The 16,898-nt window shown below is 45.2% G+C and overlaps 1 protein-coding gene across 1 annotated transcript in view; it reads right to left on the reverse strand.

Moving 5' to 3' along the window:
• The window catches only part of SLC19A2 (solute carrier family 19 member 2), a 251,303-nt gene that overhangs the window by 177,750 nt on the left and 56,655 nt on the right, over positions 1 to 16,898 (reverse strand). Inside the window, exon 2 of the mRNA XM_069636480.1 lies at positions 14,226 to 14,831. Coding sequence (XP_069492581.1) covers positions 14,226 to 14,831 — 606 coding nt within the window. The remainder of the gene's footprint in view (positions 1 to 14,225; positions 14,832 to 16,898) is intronic.

The following is a 16,898-nucleotide window of genomic DNA, read 5'->3' on the forward strand; positions in this document are numbered from 1 at the left end:
AAGAGTCTAACTGCACACAAGGTTTAGATTTACGCAGCTTTAAAGGTGCTAGTGTGTTAATGGCATTAAGTAAAGTGCGATTATACAGGTCAACTATAGCAGTGGGATCCACGAGTGTCATTGCAGTGTTAATGATTGTCTGAAGTAGTGGCAGTTGTTTCTCTGCAGTTATGTTGCGTTTGTTTCTGGTGCTCATAGGTGGAGAATGGTTCAGTAGATTGGGCTGGTTACCTTCCTTTATGGTAAAGGAGATCATGTGGTCGTCTGTCCATGCACATGGTGGATTGGACACTATTTTTATGTCGCAGTTGAGATCAGCTATCCAGTCTAGGATTCTGCCTATGATATGTGTTGGTTCAGTTATACGATGTAGAAATCCTAATTATGTGATTGTTTTAGCAAGTGTGAGTGCCTTGGAGTCTTTAGGGTCCTGAAAGCCTAGGTTCAAATCCCTTGAGAACTTGTCTTAATGTTGGCTGATAGGAGTAGAGAGAGATGTCCTCTTCGAACATCTAAGTGGGGCCAGGGGGTCTGTAGATGAGATGGATGGTGAGCGATGGTGATATGGGTAACTTAATGGATAGTAGTTCTGCTGATGGCATGGTTTGGTTGGCAATGATTCTTTATCTCAAAAACCTCACTAGGATGAAGGTGATGGACCCGCCTTTGGTTAGGTTGGATTCTCTGTCATGACGGATGATGGAATAATTATCCGGAATAGCAAGAGAGTAAATGTCCTGGCGCAGTATGGAGCCAAGTCTTTGCGACAGTGAGGAAGTCGTGCATCGTTATATAGTCAGTAATGTCTAGGGCATGGGCAGACAGATCTGGCGTTGATGAGGGCCCCTTTGATCAAGGAGGAGTTGTTTAGTTTATGTTTGGATTGTGTGTAGTGCTTCGTTCAGGTCTGGGTGCGTTGCTGCTTATTATTTTTAGGCGAGTCATCTGCAGTGGTGGTGGGTCTGAGAAGGGGGATGCCTAGACAGGAATCTGGAGCTTAGTCTGCGATTTCTGTTTAATGGGCATGGGAGGTTCGGTCTGGGAGTGGTGGTGGATGGATTAGGTCTTGGGGTGGATGTGGGGGGGGGGAAATCGGGTTATCAATCAATAGTGGTGATGTATGTAAGATTTTAGGTGTCGTTTGAAGACAATATTGTAAGACTCCTGAGGAGGTGGGGGTGTTGTCCAAAGATGGTAGGCTCAAAAGGTGTGTTTAGTATGAGTTTGGGTGCTAATGGAAGACACGGTGGCCAGAAACTTGATGGTGGTATGTAGACTGATGAGGATAGGTTCCAGGACATGGATAAGCAAACGCAAGGCTCTCTAGGATTGGAGTGGAGGTCCAGGACAGGTAACAGTGTGGAGGTGCTTCTAAAGATGTATAGATATGTAATCCTGACGAGGATTTAGAAAAAGGCTAGGAAGGAAAGTATAATGCACATGGCTCAGCGCGTTAAGTTTTATATTAGGGTCAGAGGTAGAAGCAGGTTACTAGTGCTATGGGCGTGCTAGGATAGTAGTTGCATAACGACTAACTGCTAGTATAATGTGAGCAAGACGCTTTAAGTTAGCATAAATTGAGGTACAATGCTAGCATAGCAGTTGTAGGCAAGAATAGTCTAGTATAGATCACGTAATATTGGCAGGTAGGAATGGCAAAGTACAATTCATGTACTATTGGCACGCAGGAATGGCAACGTGCATATCACTTAGTAATAGCAGGCAGGAATGGCAAAGTGAAAATCACGCAATACAGAGTATCTAACAGCAGCCTGCTACTAGTAGTGAACTGTCTGCTTAGTTTTGTGTGGACTAAGGCCTAGGGCGCAGTGCTAGAGATACGTACCACAAAAAACACCAGTGTTGGCACAGTGCGAATTGTGTAGGTCAGAGGTAGGTGGAGCAGTGTAAAAATGGCTCTGAGCTGATAAGTCTGTGTACACTACCATAGGCTAGGTGACATAGGCGAGGCATGCATACAGCGCTTATGCCTCATGTGAGGCAGCGTGGTGATAGGTACGATGGGCAAGTACATTTGGCAATCAGAGATTAATGGTGCCGGTGGTGATAGAAGTTCAGCTACAGAGTAGGTGACGAGGGGATTCGTAGTGCTCGCAGGTGAGATTGCTGTGTAAACGGCTCTGAGGTTTGCATCTGTGTTATCTGTCGGTATTTCGTATGTACAAGATTAAGAACATTTGGCCTACCCTGGTATGGAATGCTGGAGTTGATGGTAAGGTTGGTGAGGTCTGTGCGGGATGGCCCACAGCCCCGTTATGGCCCGGACAGGCTCAGACAGGAATTTGCCTTATGCATATGGCATTAGGCAAAAAGGGCCGGCTAGCGCCATCTGGTGACAGAGTTCCATCGATATGCTCCCAAACAGCCTATCCGCAGCGGATTATGTTGCATAGCAAAAATGCGGGGCCACCAAACTCGAGCAAAGTCGGCCAGGTGAGCGAGGGCTGTAAAATGCATTAGGGTATTAGGTGGCAATTGCAGATAGTCCCGGATGAAATGCTGAAGTAGCACGATTACCCAATAGTAACTGGGGTAAAGCGGAGATGGCAGGCTCGATGGTCACGCTTCTCCAGAAGCCGACAGTGGGGCTGCAGGGCACGCTCCTGCCCTTCTGGGCTGCTGCTGCGGTAGACTTGAATCCCCCCCCCCCTCTCCTGAGACTCACTGCCACCGCCATTAACTTGGTGAAAACCTTCAGGGCGGAGGTCAGCCCAAATGGCAGAACTCAAAACGGATAATGAGAACCGCCAACTGCGATCCTCAGGTACTGTCTGTGCTTGTGATGGATTGGCACATGAAAGCAAGCAAGCATCAGGCCCTCCAGCATCCAGTTCTGATGCTCGAGGGCCTGAAGGATCTGAGAAAGGGTAACCATCTTGAACTTGTCCTTCCTGAGGAACTTGTTAAAGTCTTTTAAGTGCGTAATGGGTCTCAATCCTCCGTCCTTTGGGAATTCGAAAGTACCAACCCTTGTTCCTCTCCGCTACAGGTACTGGTTCTAGAGCACCTTTCTCTAGCAGGGTGAAGATTTCCTGCATAAGGAGCGGACCTGGAACTTTCAAAGAGCTGTTCTCCAGTGGATGAGCGAGGCTTTTTTTTTATTTTTAGAAAGGGAAGACAGCAACTCTGGGCAACCGTTTCCAATGCCCATGCATCTGAAGTAATGCCTCACCATTCTTTCAGATGCAGTGAGAATCTGCCTCCCATCGGGGTCTTGCATGCTAAGGCCTCAGAGGTTTTGAGGCGGCTGAAGCAATGGCTCATGGTAAAGTAGTCGCAGCCTGGGTGGTCTTAGTGCTTCTTCCCAGTCCATCACCGGGGAAACTTTTTTGACCTTGTTGATGCTACAGTCCTCTCCCCCTTCCAACTGAGTAAAAGCTAAAGGACCTACCCTCCAAGGTGTCCCAGTGGGGCAGTTTTGTAGCTGTCTTAATAGCAGCACCAAGGGATTTGGCTGCTGCTTTGGAGGTCTGCAGCTTCTCCAGGCTCTCGTCAGCCTTGCTACCAAATAAACGGGTGCCGTCAAAGGGCATGTTAAGAAGTCTGGACTGCACATCTGGTGCAAAACTGGACTTAACTAGGCAAATCTGTGCGTTACTGTACTAGCCGCCATTGACCTGCTGATACGGTCACCAGTGTCAAGACCCGTCTGGAGAGATTCACACATTATATCTTTCCCATCCTGGACTAGATTTAAAAATCTGTCTTCTTCCCCTTCAGAGATATGGTCAGCCGCCATTACTGTACATTGCCAAAGTGATTAAGTGAAACTGGACAACGTGCACGTAGCAGTCACTGACTTTCGGGCCATACTCCCCGCGGAGAAAACTTTCTTGGCCAAAGCGTCATAACGCTGGTCATCTGTCTGGGGGAAATAGTTGGGTATGCATTTTGCTTTGAGGTGGACGTGGCAGCCTGCACTACTAAACTTTCAGGAGTTGGGAGTTTAACTTACTGGACGTCCCTGTATTTAAATGTTCATTTTTTATTTACTGCTGGAATTAACTCTGGTGTCTCCCAATTGGCATTTCTCTGCCTTTGCTGAGCCACATGAAAGGAAAGAATAGGATCCTCCTGGGGTCCTTCATCAAGGATATCCAAGATCATCCTGCTCATATTGGTGTGGGTCTTTTCCACCCCATGTATTCCAACCACCGGGGACATTAAATCTCTCCAAGACCCCCTCTGCATGGTTATGTCTCCCAAATTCTAATTCTGGGGACTATCTATTCCACTTGCATTTTGCAGGGACTCCTGTAGATTTTTGATCCATCTGAGATCAAGGGTTCAGGGACCCCAGGTATTCCATATTGTAGGCCAAAGGGACGCAAATCAGATGAATGCTCTACATCCTCAAGTGATAAAAAAAAAGTGGTAGTGGAGTGTATGATTTTTTTCAATAATCCTCGATGCTGAGATTTTCGACCCCGTCGATGTCGCGGGTTGACACGCTTGTGGCGTCGAAGAGTCTTTTCGGCGCGGATGACTTTTTCCGCAAAGGAGATTTGTCTCAACTCGAAAGATCCTTCGACTGCTCTCAGAGTTTTTTTCCTCGTCTCCAGGGCTCGAGGCCGCACAGGATTTGCCCTCAACTTTTTCCTTGTCGAGTTTTTCGACCTGGACATGGCTATCTTGAGTCTGAGGGGGTCAAGGTCGCAATACTTTAATCATTTTTACCCTGAAATTTTCCCACTCAGCCAGAGAGGCGGATTTCGTTGGGCACTTGACGTGTTCTGGGGAGGAACTAGACGAGAGCAACCTATAGCGTCTTTTCTTCGAATGCTGTAAAGAGCGGTGAGAGCCACTGTGTGATCGTGATCTTTTTATCATCTTTCGACGAGGAGGAATTATTTCTCGACTCGTCTGAAGATTGTTTTTTTGACTGAGTCATCTATGGGGATTTAGACCTACCGGATGCAAATTTTCGGCTTCGCTCTTTCAGGGCTTTCGCGGTCATCGATAGGCAGGCCTTTCAGTCAAAGGTACCGTGAAGGGAAACCAGGCACCACAGACACACCCGATGGGGCTACGTAAGGGACATCTTCGCCCCACAGTCCTGCCACTTTTAAGCCTGGATCACAGAGTTGATGCCATTTGAAAGTCATTGTATTGAAGATTTTGGAAGGGAAACGAAGCGCACTGTATCCAAAGCTATACCCTTCATGGAAAAACGGAAATGAAGCAACGTCACTGCGCGTGCTTTATACCATCGACATCGAGATAGAGGCCTCCAAAGGACATCAAGTCGACGGGCATCAACGCGCTGCACCCTCTGCTGGGAATACATTCCAAAGCAGCTGAAGCTGGATATTGAAATATCATAAGATGAGGAATACGTGGGAGTAAAAATCCATTTGAAATATTTTTACTTGCTTATAAAATACTCCAGTTTGGAATGGGACATACATTTTTGTGCCCCACCCAAACATTTTTTACTCTGAACTTTAAGAGTGTAAAATACTCCCAACTGAAATCTTATCTGCAGCACTGATCACGTCACAGGATATGGCAGGTTTGACAATAATATACCAGGCACTGCCTTCAAAGACTGGGTACTCATAGCATTGCCAGATGTTGCTAACAAACACCCATTGACTACTTCCATTGCTATTCATGTTTTCAATCTTTTATTGTTTTCAGTTACTTACAACACACCAAGAACAGTGGTTCAGCGAATCCCCCCTCCCTCCCATCTTTACTCAAACATACTTTATCCGGCACATGAAACCTTAGCATCTGTATATACTGTCTCATGTTCATAAATGATTTTGAATGTGTATTCCTTCCCCATAGCCACAATCCCACATCTTCCATCCCTCTCTCCAACTCTCAGAAGTTAGTCTCAGTTCTAAGGTTGTCCCCTTCCCCAAAGTCAGCGGTGCCAGTCTTGCCTGCGCTACTAAGTACTGTTTGTACAGTTCCCATATATCTTTAGGACTAGCAAATGGGTGAACAACCATTCCATATTCAGTTTCCATCTCGTTACAATAGAGAGATCATCTTTCGATCGCTCCTTCATGGAATGCTGTGTTCTCCCCACACATCGCAACGCTTCTTTTCGCCAGTTGCAATAACAATCCTGCCAACCTCCTTACTCAACCAGTAATCTGTTTAGAATAATAGAACAGTATTTCAACCCGGGCAGGATCCATCCACTCCCCAATTATGTCACCAAGTCCCTGAAAGACCTCCTCCCAAAAAGGAAGTATAGGCGACAGCTCCATGCCAGATGTATGGCTTCGCCGGGTGAATTCCTCCATCAGTGACATTCATCCAGCGTGCCAGGAAAAACGGTGAAGAACTGTAGCAGTGTAATAAAATGGATGCAAACATTTAAAATGTATCCACGTAAAACTACTGTTAAGGGCCATTTTCTTAGTCTGCATACAATACCTCCATACCTCATCAGCTATAGGAAATCCCAATGTTGCCATCCACTTCCCTTGGGACAATTTTTCCCATCCCTCCCAAATATCATGCCATATAGTCTGGACACCATCCTACTATTGTCCACCAGCCCAATCGTGGTGTCCAACGCAGAGGCAGTCAGCAGATCCTTCGGAAAAGGTTGGAAATAGACCCTCCAGAGTATTCTGCAGCCGAAGGTACACAAATAGATCCAGGTAAGCGACAGTCCCCCCTACACTTCCATTCTTCCATAGTCAGAAACTGCCCCTCTGGAAATAAGTATTGAAAACATGAGATATCCAATTGTTCCATGCAGTGTACATATCCCAATTCTGCGGTTAGCAGTACACTTGGGATGTGAATTACTGGCAAGTTGGGAGAGCACAAAACACCTCCTTTCCCTTAGATATGAACCCATGCTCTGCATGTCAGCTCCACCATATATTTTGGTTTATATCTGGCCGGAGCGGTTAATATAATTGCTCTCAATAGGGACGGTGCTGCCAGAGTCCGCTCTCTCTAAAATATGCCTTTGATCGAAAGCATCACCCATACAAACATAACAGAAATCCAGTCTGGGTGGCTTCATAATACAACTCCACATTAAGTAGCTCTAACCCACCCCTCTCCAACGGTACAACCAGTTTCTGCAAAGCCACACTCGCCAGTCTACCTACCCATTTGATTAGCGACATCACCGATTACATCTCCTGAAAATAGGACTTCGGCACCGCCAGCAGTACATTTAGGAACAGATACAATAACCTGGGGGGGTGGGGGCAGGTGGACCATTTTTACCACTGAAATCCTTCCATACAGATTAAGGGGGAGCCCCATCCATCTCTCCAGGACAATCTTGGTATCCTCCAATTCCTTTTCATAATTGCGACGATAAAGAAACTGAGGCAAACAAGCCACATCTATCCCCAGATATCTAGTATATTCCAGATGCCACTGGAATGCAAAGCCATCAGTATCCATGGTATTTATTTTCAAACCGAGAATACAGCAAACTTCAACACACCCGTCATGATTGGCGCCAGATTTTGCAGGTTTTTATACCATATATCACCATGTCATCAGCATAAAGAGACACCACTACCTTGTGATTATATAACCAAATCCCCACCCAATCTATGGGGCTCTCCCTCAGTAATTCCGCAAGCAGTACGATCGCCAAGGCAAACAAGGGTGAAAGAACATCCTTGCCTTGTGCCCCTCTCCAGCAATAGGGTTGATGTAAATTGACCATTTACTCTGACTTTAGCATTTGGCTGGGTGTAAAGTAACAAAAACCATGGATATGAACACCTCCCCATCCCAGTTCCGTGCTGCAAAACCACGAAAAAGAAGGGCCACTCCACTGAATCAAACACCTTCTCAGCATCCAATAGTGGTGCTACCACACGGTCGAGTCCACCGAACATCAAACCAAACATGCAGCGTAACCCATAAAAGGTGGAACATCTTGGGCTAAAACCAGCTTGATCTGCTTTAACACAATTATTCATGAGAGGCGTTAACCTTGTTGCCAACATTCACCAGAATCTGGTCTAGGTTAATCAACGAAATTGGGCGATAAGAGCATTCATCTGTTGCTTTCCCAGAGTTCAGTAATACAGTGAACACTGCCTCCATCATAAAATGTGAGTAGTGTTACAACCGGAATGCCTGTTGATACACTTCCACAAAATGTGGAGCCAGCCACATTGCAAAATAGGTATAAAACTCAGCCATCCGGTCTGGGCGCCTTCTCGGTTGACAGTGCCTCTATTGCTCGCTGGACTTCTTGCTATGTAATGGGTTGACACAGCGTTCCTCCTCCCAACACCAATAGATCACCACCCGATCCAGATATGCACTCAACTCTGATTGCGATGCGCGAGCACGTGAAGAATAAAGACGGAAATAGAAAGAACCAAATTCCTGAACCATGTCCCTATCCACATATTGTAGAGTCCCCTGCCTGTCTTCAATACTCGCGATATGCGGCCTGGGGATATCAGCTTTGGCCATCCTCACAAGCAGTTCACCAGGGCTTTGGCCTTCCCCATACTGTCTGACAGTTACTTTCCCCCGCCTCGCTCTGGGCTGCGGCCATGAACCTCTCCAACTCATCTTACTATTTTATGTTTAGCAAGGTCATTTTCAAAGCCCACCTCTGCTTGCAACTGCGGAATGCCCGGCTCGCTATCTTCCAGTTCCCCTCGTATCAATTTCAGTATCTCAGACTCGCGCAAAATGCATTCCCCTGACCACACATTTGAAGGTTTCCCAAAGCACTGAGGAGGTGACCGATCACCGGTTATTAGTAAAAATCAATAACCCATGTAATCCCCGCTGTAAACACTGCATCAGATAAACCATCACTCTTGAACCCCCCAAACTGGCCTTGCTTCCATTCTTCCCGGCATCTCCAACTTTAACACAACCAGTGCATAGTCAGACAGCGTGCGTGCCAAAATACAGACCTCCTTAACCCACCCCATGACCATACCTGATATAAAATAATCCAACCTCGATGCATACTGGTTAGCCACGGAAGAGTATGTATACCACCCTCTCATCCCCATGCCTAGTTCTCCAACCATCATTCAGACCCCCATTCCCAACATAAGTCTTGTAACTTATCAGTCGACTTTAGAGGAGCCCTCTGAATCCCCCGTTCCGTCGATCTCTGGCTCGAACACAATTATTAAAGTCCCCCGCCCACACTATCGAATCAGTGGCGTTCTGATCCAATTGCTGAGCTATCCACTCCAATGTACCGACCTCATCCTGGTTAGGGCCATAATAGCTAACTAGTAGGATGACCCGCCCATGTATAAATCTGGTAACTAAGCGCGCCCCCACCCCCCCACCTCCTCTTCATCATCCCCTTCATAAGGCAGATAGTAACTGAGTTGTGCATCAAGATACAAATCCCTCTGGAGTAGGAGGAAAAAAGAACTGACATAGCGATGGCAGCCTGAGCTCTGCCCAAACCGCGATTCCCTGGATGAGGTTAAGCGAGTTTCCTGTAGAAATGCCACATCCACATGACGACATTTTATATACAATAGCACCCTACGTGCCCGAGATGCCTCACTGCGCCTACCTGTGCTACGGAAGCTGAACTGGGTCCCAGGTAGTCCAACCCATCCAATTCAAGGCTTTGTGCATGGTACACCGTGCTTTTTATGGGTAGGGGGGGGGGGGGGGAATGTTGCCCCTAGGTCCCCATGATGCACTTCGCTCTGCGGATGCCCACCTTGTCCCCGTCCCCAGGTTCAAACCCAGTTGGATTGGGTGGGGGATTTGGAGGGGGAGGGACACTCTTTGTTGTAGCCGCATCACTGTGGAACTCCCCGCTACTTCATCTTCAGGCCACTGCTAATCATCTTTCCTTCCGTCATGCGTTGAAATCGTTACCCTTTTAAATATGCATTTTCTCGCGTTCCTGTCGAGTAACGTCAAAATGCCTCTTTTGGGGAATGATGCACTTAATAAATTATTATAACTTAACAGTGTGATAGCGAGGGTTAGGTACGAAGTAGAAATGGTAGAGACAACAGAATAATAAGAGCAACAGTGAGCAGGAAAATAGAAATAACTATCAGCATAGAGAGAGATTATAAACAGAAGAATAGCAAGAGATAAAGAAGTCGAGTGAGAGGAAGGAGGGAAGAGAATGAAAGGGAACGGAGGTAGAGGGGGGGCAGTTGGAGGTACAAGTAATAGTAAGAACATGAGTAAGAAAAAAGATCAAAGAGTGGTGACAGATAGGCAGAGTGACAGATCAGAGGGATAGTAACGTGGTGGGAGGAGAACATCTTAAGAAGGAGAATGAGTGACATCGGGCGAAAGAAAGCACCATCCCAAACGCCTTATACTACTAAGCACGGTAGGTCAGGGAAAGTCTAGAAAATCCCAGAGGGAGTTCGGTAGCCCCTTAGGGAAATAGAATAATGCAGCTGACAGATGGCTAGGTGAACCCGCTGGCGAGAAATAATATTTCAGTTAGGGACGCAAGGACTAGGGAGGGGGTAAATCCTGTTGGAAGTAGAAAGCAAGGGCAGGCCCTAGCACCAAGCTTCCCTAAAAGCCTTATTGGCCCTGGAGACCATTCCAACATCTTACAACTAGTCTGTATTATATTGTTCAATAAAGACCCTTGGACTTGCTAAGGGAGTTAGAGTGGTTACTTGTGGCCTGCCAGCCCATCACATTAGGTTCACAGGTTTCAACCAGGAGACCAGTACATTGTGCCTTGATTGGCTACTGAACTCTCGAACGTGGATACTATAAGCAAACTACAGCAGGGACAAGGGAAAGCAGCACAAAAATGATAATATCTATTACTCAAAAGAATATATTGTGAGTTATTTTTAATGTGGTGCTGCTGGGCAAGGACCAGAACAAGTAACTTTGCATATGTCACGCAATCTATTTTGAAACAGAATTCAAATATAGGCTCTTTTTTGGGAAACTATGCAGGCATTGGACATTTGTTGCCACGGCCAGGTTCCCCTCCCCCCCCCCCCCCCCCATGTGTGACACTGATGTTAATATTTACACAAAACAATTATGGGGCATTCATATAAAAACATCAAGAAAGAAAAAGAACGCTATTACATCAAATGTACAACTACAAACACAATGACATAGTTTTATATAATTATATAAACATTGTGTCTTGAAGGTAAAAAAAACAAATTCATTTTACCTTGTAAAGGGTAAATTAAAGTTTAATGTGTACTAGAATTTCGGTATATATATTTTTTAAACATATTTTACTCCTGCCTTCAGCACAAATAGTTTTTTTTGTATTAAAACATCTTAATCAGATAATACTCCAGGGAGCATATGTTGTTAAAAGATTGTCTAGAATGCTAATCTTCTCAGCCAATCAGATTAACGGACTTCATCAGCCACACATTTGCTGGGGTAAAGAGAATCCCACCGAATCATGGCTGATCTGGGCCCTTCACACCGGCTGGTGGAAAACAGGAGCAAAAATGAAGTCGGCTCTGCGGCCTAGTGCAGCAAAATATGCCGATTCCGCCAGAACAGATATTCCGCTCACCACTATGTGTTAGAAAGATATTTATTAAGTCAGTTAAATAGGTCTTCAAGTTAAGGTCTTGCCTCAAAGATCTGGTGCAAACTATCCCAGATTGAAATCACAGCAGACTTCCCCTCTCTACCGAAAATTTAATTGTAATCTTATTTATCACCCTGCAAATACTTCCATAGTCAAGATTCCCATGAGGATTTGTATAAGGGGAAGATGGAGTTAGCTGGTACCAGAGGAGGAAGAACACACGCAAAGCAGTCTTGTATAGCACACCTGTGAAATGTTGGAAGACTCACGGCATATACCCCTAAAGAGAAAAGAAAGGGAAAAAAGGAAGAGGGTTGTTCATGGAATAGCAGGGAAGGCAGACCTGAATCCTGAGATGTTGGTGAATGTAGGAAGGAAGAACCCAAGTTACCAGTATCAGTATGGCAAAGTGGTTGGTTGACTACTGCATCCAGAGGGGAAAAGCACAAGAGAAGTCAGTTTGAAGTCTGCCGCCCCCCCCCCCCTGCATGATGGATGTGTATGAAGGGACAAGAGAGCAGTGGCACTGGCTCCATTAATATGGTATATGTGTAGGCATCTTGCTGCCATGTGCTGGGGTTAAATCGCGCAAGTTGATTATAGATAGAAATACGAGTGAGCTAGTGGGTAAGATGCTTCACGTATGCCCTGCCCTCTACCAGGTCTCTCAATCGCCACACTGGTCGCCCATGTCTGTGGGGCACCAGGCCTTGAGCTCTGGGCTGAACGCCTAGTCAAGAGGGAAGCAGGCGCTGGAGGGTCAATGCAGCAACATTCAATAGAATGGGCATCTCCATGGAGCGCCAACCTTAGCTGGTCTCAGCCTTCTGACCTAGGTCTACTTCTTTGGCCTGCATGTGTCCAATAATGAGACAGAAGTGGCTGGTGCTTCAGAGCAGAATTTAAACTCAGAAGTGCCAGCAACATGCATGAAGCACTAGTTTTTCCTTAGAACTGGAGGACTACAAGTGGTGAGGCCATCTTGAAAGGGAATAATATTACTAACAAAGAAAATACATTGTCCCGTTTGCTTTATTACCAGTTACTAATCTCGTCCATGCAAACTTATATAAAGGAGAAGTGAATTTTCTTTACTGGATTGTACCTGTGTAATATATCAAAATTATGTTTTGAAGATGGCTGCACCATTCTGATGCAAGTCCCAATGAAAAACAAGTACTTTTCCTCAGTCATTATGCACTGCCCCCACCCAGTTATGTGATCAGGGCTGGCAAACAATGAAAAATCGGAAGGATGCAGTCAAGGACACATGTGGATTGTGTACAAGCCAGAGAGGTCACTCCTGTTCTCGCCACACTCATTCCAATAATTTTGGCTTAAACCAGTTGTCACAGATATCATGGGCATGTACTTGCACCATGCACTCTTACACTCTATCCATGTATCACAGCTGCTGGCTAGTCCCGCATGGGTAAGAGCATGGATTCTGTACTCCATGCACAGGCATTGTGATGACCCTGCCCAACACCTACTTCCAGCTCCCAAATAAATAGGCCATGGAGGGTAGAGGAAGAAGAGAACAGACACTGCACCCCCTCTCCACCAGCATTGTGTCCCCTCCTAGGGTGAATGACAGTAAAATGAGGTACAGGAGAGGCACACCTCACACTTGTATAAACCGCCTCCTATGGTAGGCATCCATTTGCTCTGTGAATCAATGTTATCATAACAATGATGAAAATATTTTCATTGCATAACTGGTCTACAGACCACTGCTACTATGGAGAGAGGCTAGTAGAAACATGTAATGAGATTGAAAATTAAAAGTGTGTTCCACAGAAGCAACACTAAAGACTAGCGTATAGTCTTGTGCTTCTACAGCAAAGCTGTGGGGTGCTGCAGAGGCACACACCAAAAAAAGGTGCATTGTGTGCTGCGCTTCACAGGTATCTTATTCCTCCACCATTAGCTTTGCCCCCTTTTTGGCAACACCAAAGCACTGCGCCTGAGCAAAAACCAACAAAGAAAAATTACCAAAAATCACAAATCACTGATCAGTGGGATCCATGCAATTGTATGGTTGCTCTCATGCTTCCGATCTCCCTTTCATAAATTTAGCTCACATTCAGCTATAGGTCTTGTTTGTTTTTAAATTGATAACCGTCCTTTCTTTCCCACTCAACAGATGCTACAACAGCTCCTAGGAATTAGAGATCAGTAAACCCAAAACATCAGAGGAGACTGAGATGGAAGAGGTCTCCCTAGAATCGGAAAGAGTAAAATAGAGTATACATAGAATTTTAAAATGCAACACAATTATTTGTGCCAATGTATAGTTTTTTGCAGCAATTTATGCACAAACATTATTTTCTGTAAGCGCCTCTTCCCATCAGGCATCAGAGTTCATCCAGTGTTGCAGTTCTGCAACTCATTGTTTAGTCCAACATTTCAACTATCCTATTTTGTTGGAGCATATAACGTGATAAAAAGGTAGATCTGATCAATACCCCATATTGAGTCTTAAGAAAACCAAAACAGTTCTATTTTATATATTTGAAAAAAGAAAACCCACTTCAATTTGCATCGAATAAGACTATTACACGATTGACCTGGCAACAAATGTGCTTATACATCTACAGTAAACATTTGTTCTATACACATTCTGCCTGCTTCAGCTGTTAAGGTGCTGCCCTTCATAATCAGACATCCAATAGCAAAGTTACTTTGTTGTTTTGCGTCAAACCACACATACCTTTTCATCAGCGAGGCATGCTGCGCTGTTAAGTGGGATCTTTGATTCTGCTTCTTCCCACTGGCGGACAGTTTGGGAGTCTTCAATTTCTTCGAGGTCATCATCGCTACCATCCACGACCCTCATTGCTTTGTTGACGTGACCGCTAGATCGCTGGTGAAAGAAGAGGCTCTTTTGTGGCATTGGCAGGAACCACGCTGTAGCAAACGCCACAGAAACACAAGTTAAGGAGATGACGTTTAAGCTGAAGAGTGACCAACCCGCCAGCGACACCAACAACTGGCCAGTGACAGATCCCACAGTGAACCCGGCAAGGGTGGCAGTCCGACAGTAGCTGGTGACCTTCTGATACATGTCATGATCCACCACGCTATAAATGTATGAGTAGTAGGCAACCTCAGCAGCAGTTGTGATACCGTAGAAGAACTCCATGAATTGAATTGCCAGCACACCTTCCACATAGAGCAACATGAACCAAGTGATTATAAAGCTTAATCCTTGCATAATGATTACAGGTTTATATCGGAGATAATCCGTCGCCAAGAACACAGGAAACAGTAGCACTAAATATGAGTAGGTCCACACAGGGTAAATTTCATTAAAAACCTGCACAGGGAAAGAACAGAAGTATGACAAGTTAGGCACCTGGTGTCAGTATTAAAACAAAAAACCAAGATAAACTAGAAAACAAGAATACTAGAGCTGGAGTCCAGGGACTAAAAAGAACCACATTAATCTTGCCATGCTCAATATTTGGGAGCACATTCTAAAAAGTGTGGCAGCGCCAGATGAATGAGGACGCAAGGACTGCATTGAAGCTTTGCTTCCAAGGCTTACCTAGTCTCAAACAGCAAGTGATGAGGTTTTTATTTTGTATATACATACAATTACGTGTCTTATTTTTTTTTTTTTAAATAAAGCCTAAGACATTTGGAGGTAGCACCGTTAGGTACCATGTTACAAAAGAAAAGGAAAAAAGGTCTCTATGAGCACGAGGCATTGTCTGGTTTACCAGTGTATACAAAGCAAGCATCAGTAGAAGAAAGAATAAATATTAAACAAAATAAAATGGAGATGGATCACCAGGAGTCACTCTACCCAAGCCTGAATACCAAATGCTCACAGGTGTCCAACAACATCGTCTTGGTAGTGGATGCAAAGATTAAGCATATCAGTTTCTGAAATCATAACAGATATTCCAAGAATAAACCATGTGTGCAATTCTTTTTTTAAATCGTTGTGGTATTCGTTCAGAAAACTCCAATCACATCCCAATTCTTCACCAATGAAGATGAAAAATAATGCTTACACATTACTTGGCCCAATTCTTGGCCAGCGTCACATACCCCTGTATAGTGCCGTGGTGTATTGTGTTGCATGTGTAATTTGTCGAACACCATCACCGAATGAAGGCATCTTTGGCTTGAAGGAAAAAGATGGTAAGTCTGCTCTCCCAGACCCACATTTTCTAAATTCGTGATCGAGGCACAGAGATAATGTTAGGGAATACGGAAAAAGCTCTGCCACCCGTTGTTGCTTTCTTTCCAGTGGGCAAACATTTTTCAAGTAGCCATTTATACTTGTCTGGATGCAATGTAGCCAACATTTCTGAAATAAACAGAGGCCCCTGACCTGCCACTACATGGTGGACTGTTGTGGGGCGCACGCCTAATTACCTCAACCCAAGTGGGCCCACCAACTGAGGAACAAGAGCATGGTTTGTACGTAAATCAAGTTCACTGTACAATCGTCCGGGGAGCAGTTAGATGGTGCCGTGGAACCAAACTAACCCAAGTCTCAACGAACTACATCAGTTGACGCCTTATATACCTTTTTGCAACAGTTAAAACACTCCCATGTCCTATATTAAAATTCACCCCCCACATGTGATTGGACAAAACCTCTTCAAAGAAATCCCATCGTTCTCCATTTCCTACACTGTCATTGGTGATCGTTATCTGAACTACAATCTTTAGCTCATGTGTAGAACACACCTCCTTTTAGGATTTGTCCATGTTGGGTCATGACATCGATGAGTTAACATTTGTATGCAAACATAACTCATTACTAGAAATAACTGGCCCAGGTCCTTTCAACCTAAACTCTTTATGGCACACGGTTCGCATAAATATTTCAAGCGATATGAACAATGCTGAGCAAACCAGTTCTTCTTTGAACTAGTGAGAACTCCCTCATTCCCCAGGTCACTAGCGCCATTGGAACATTCCAGTTTAAATAATTGCCATGTCATCACACACAGCACATGTGAAAAAACAATTAGAACACCCTTGTGGTGTTTCCATGGACGTTGTTGTCACTCTGCGGGCTATACAAACTAGTTTAGCCTACATCTTGAATATAGCCCGTAAAATAATTACTTTGCTAACCTGCGCCGCGGATAACAACCTGGAAAAAAGCTGCCGCCGCATTGCTATTCGGCCCACATCCCATTCAGCACCTGAAATAGTTCACCCAATAAGTTGCCCTGCTAACGCAGGTGCGTGCCTCGTGTGGCCCTGCCCCCCCCCCCCCCTCAAGGAAGCTCTGTGGCATGGCACATACTTCTGGAAAGCCGCAGCATTGCCTCGCACAAGGGGTGCATGTATGCCCCTGGGGGCCAGCAGTCCCTGTACTATGTACGCACCTGAAATGCGAGAGGATATCCAGCGGGAA

This window comes from Ambystoma mexicanum, chromosome 7p, assembly GCF_040938575.1.
Source record: "Ambystoma mexicanum isolate Mex_15411 chromosome 7p, UKY_AmexF1_1, whole genome shotgun sequence".
Lineage (NCBI taxonomy): Eukaryota > Metazoa > Chordata > Amphibia > Caudata > Ambystomatidae > Ambystoma > Ambystoma mexicanum.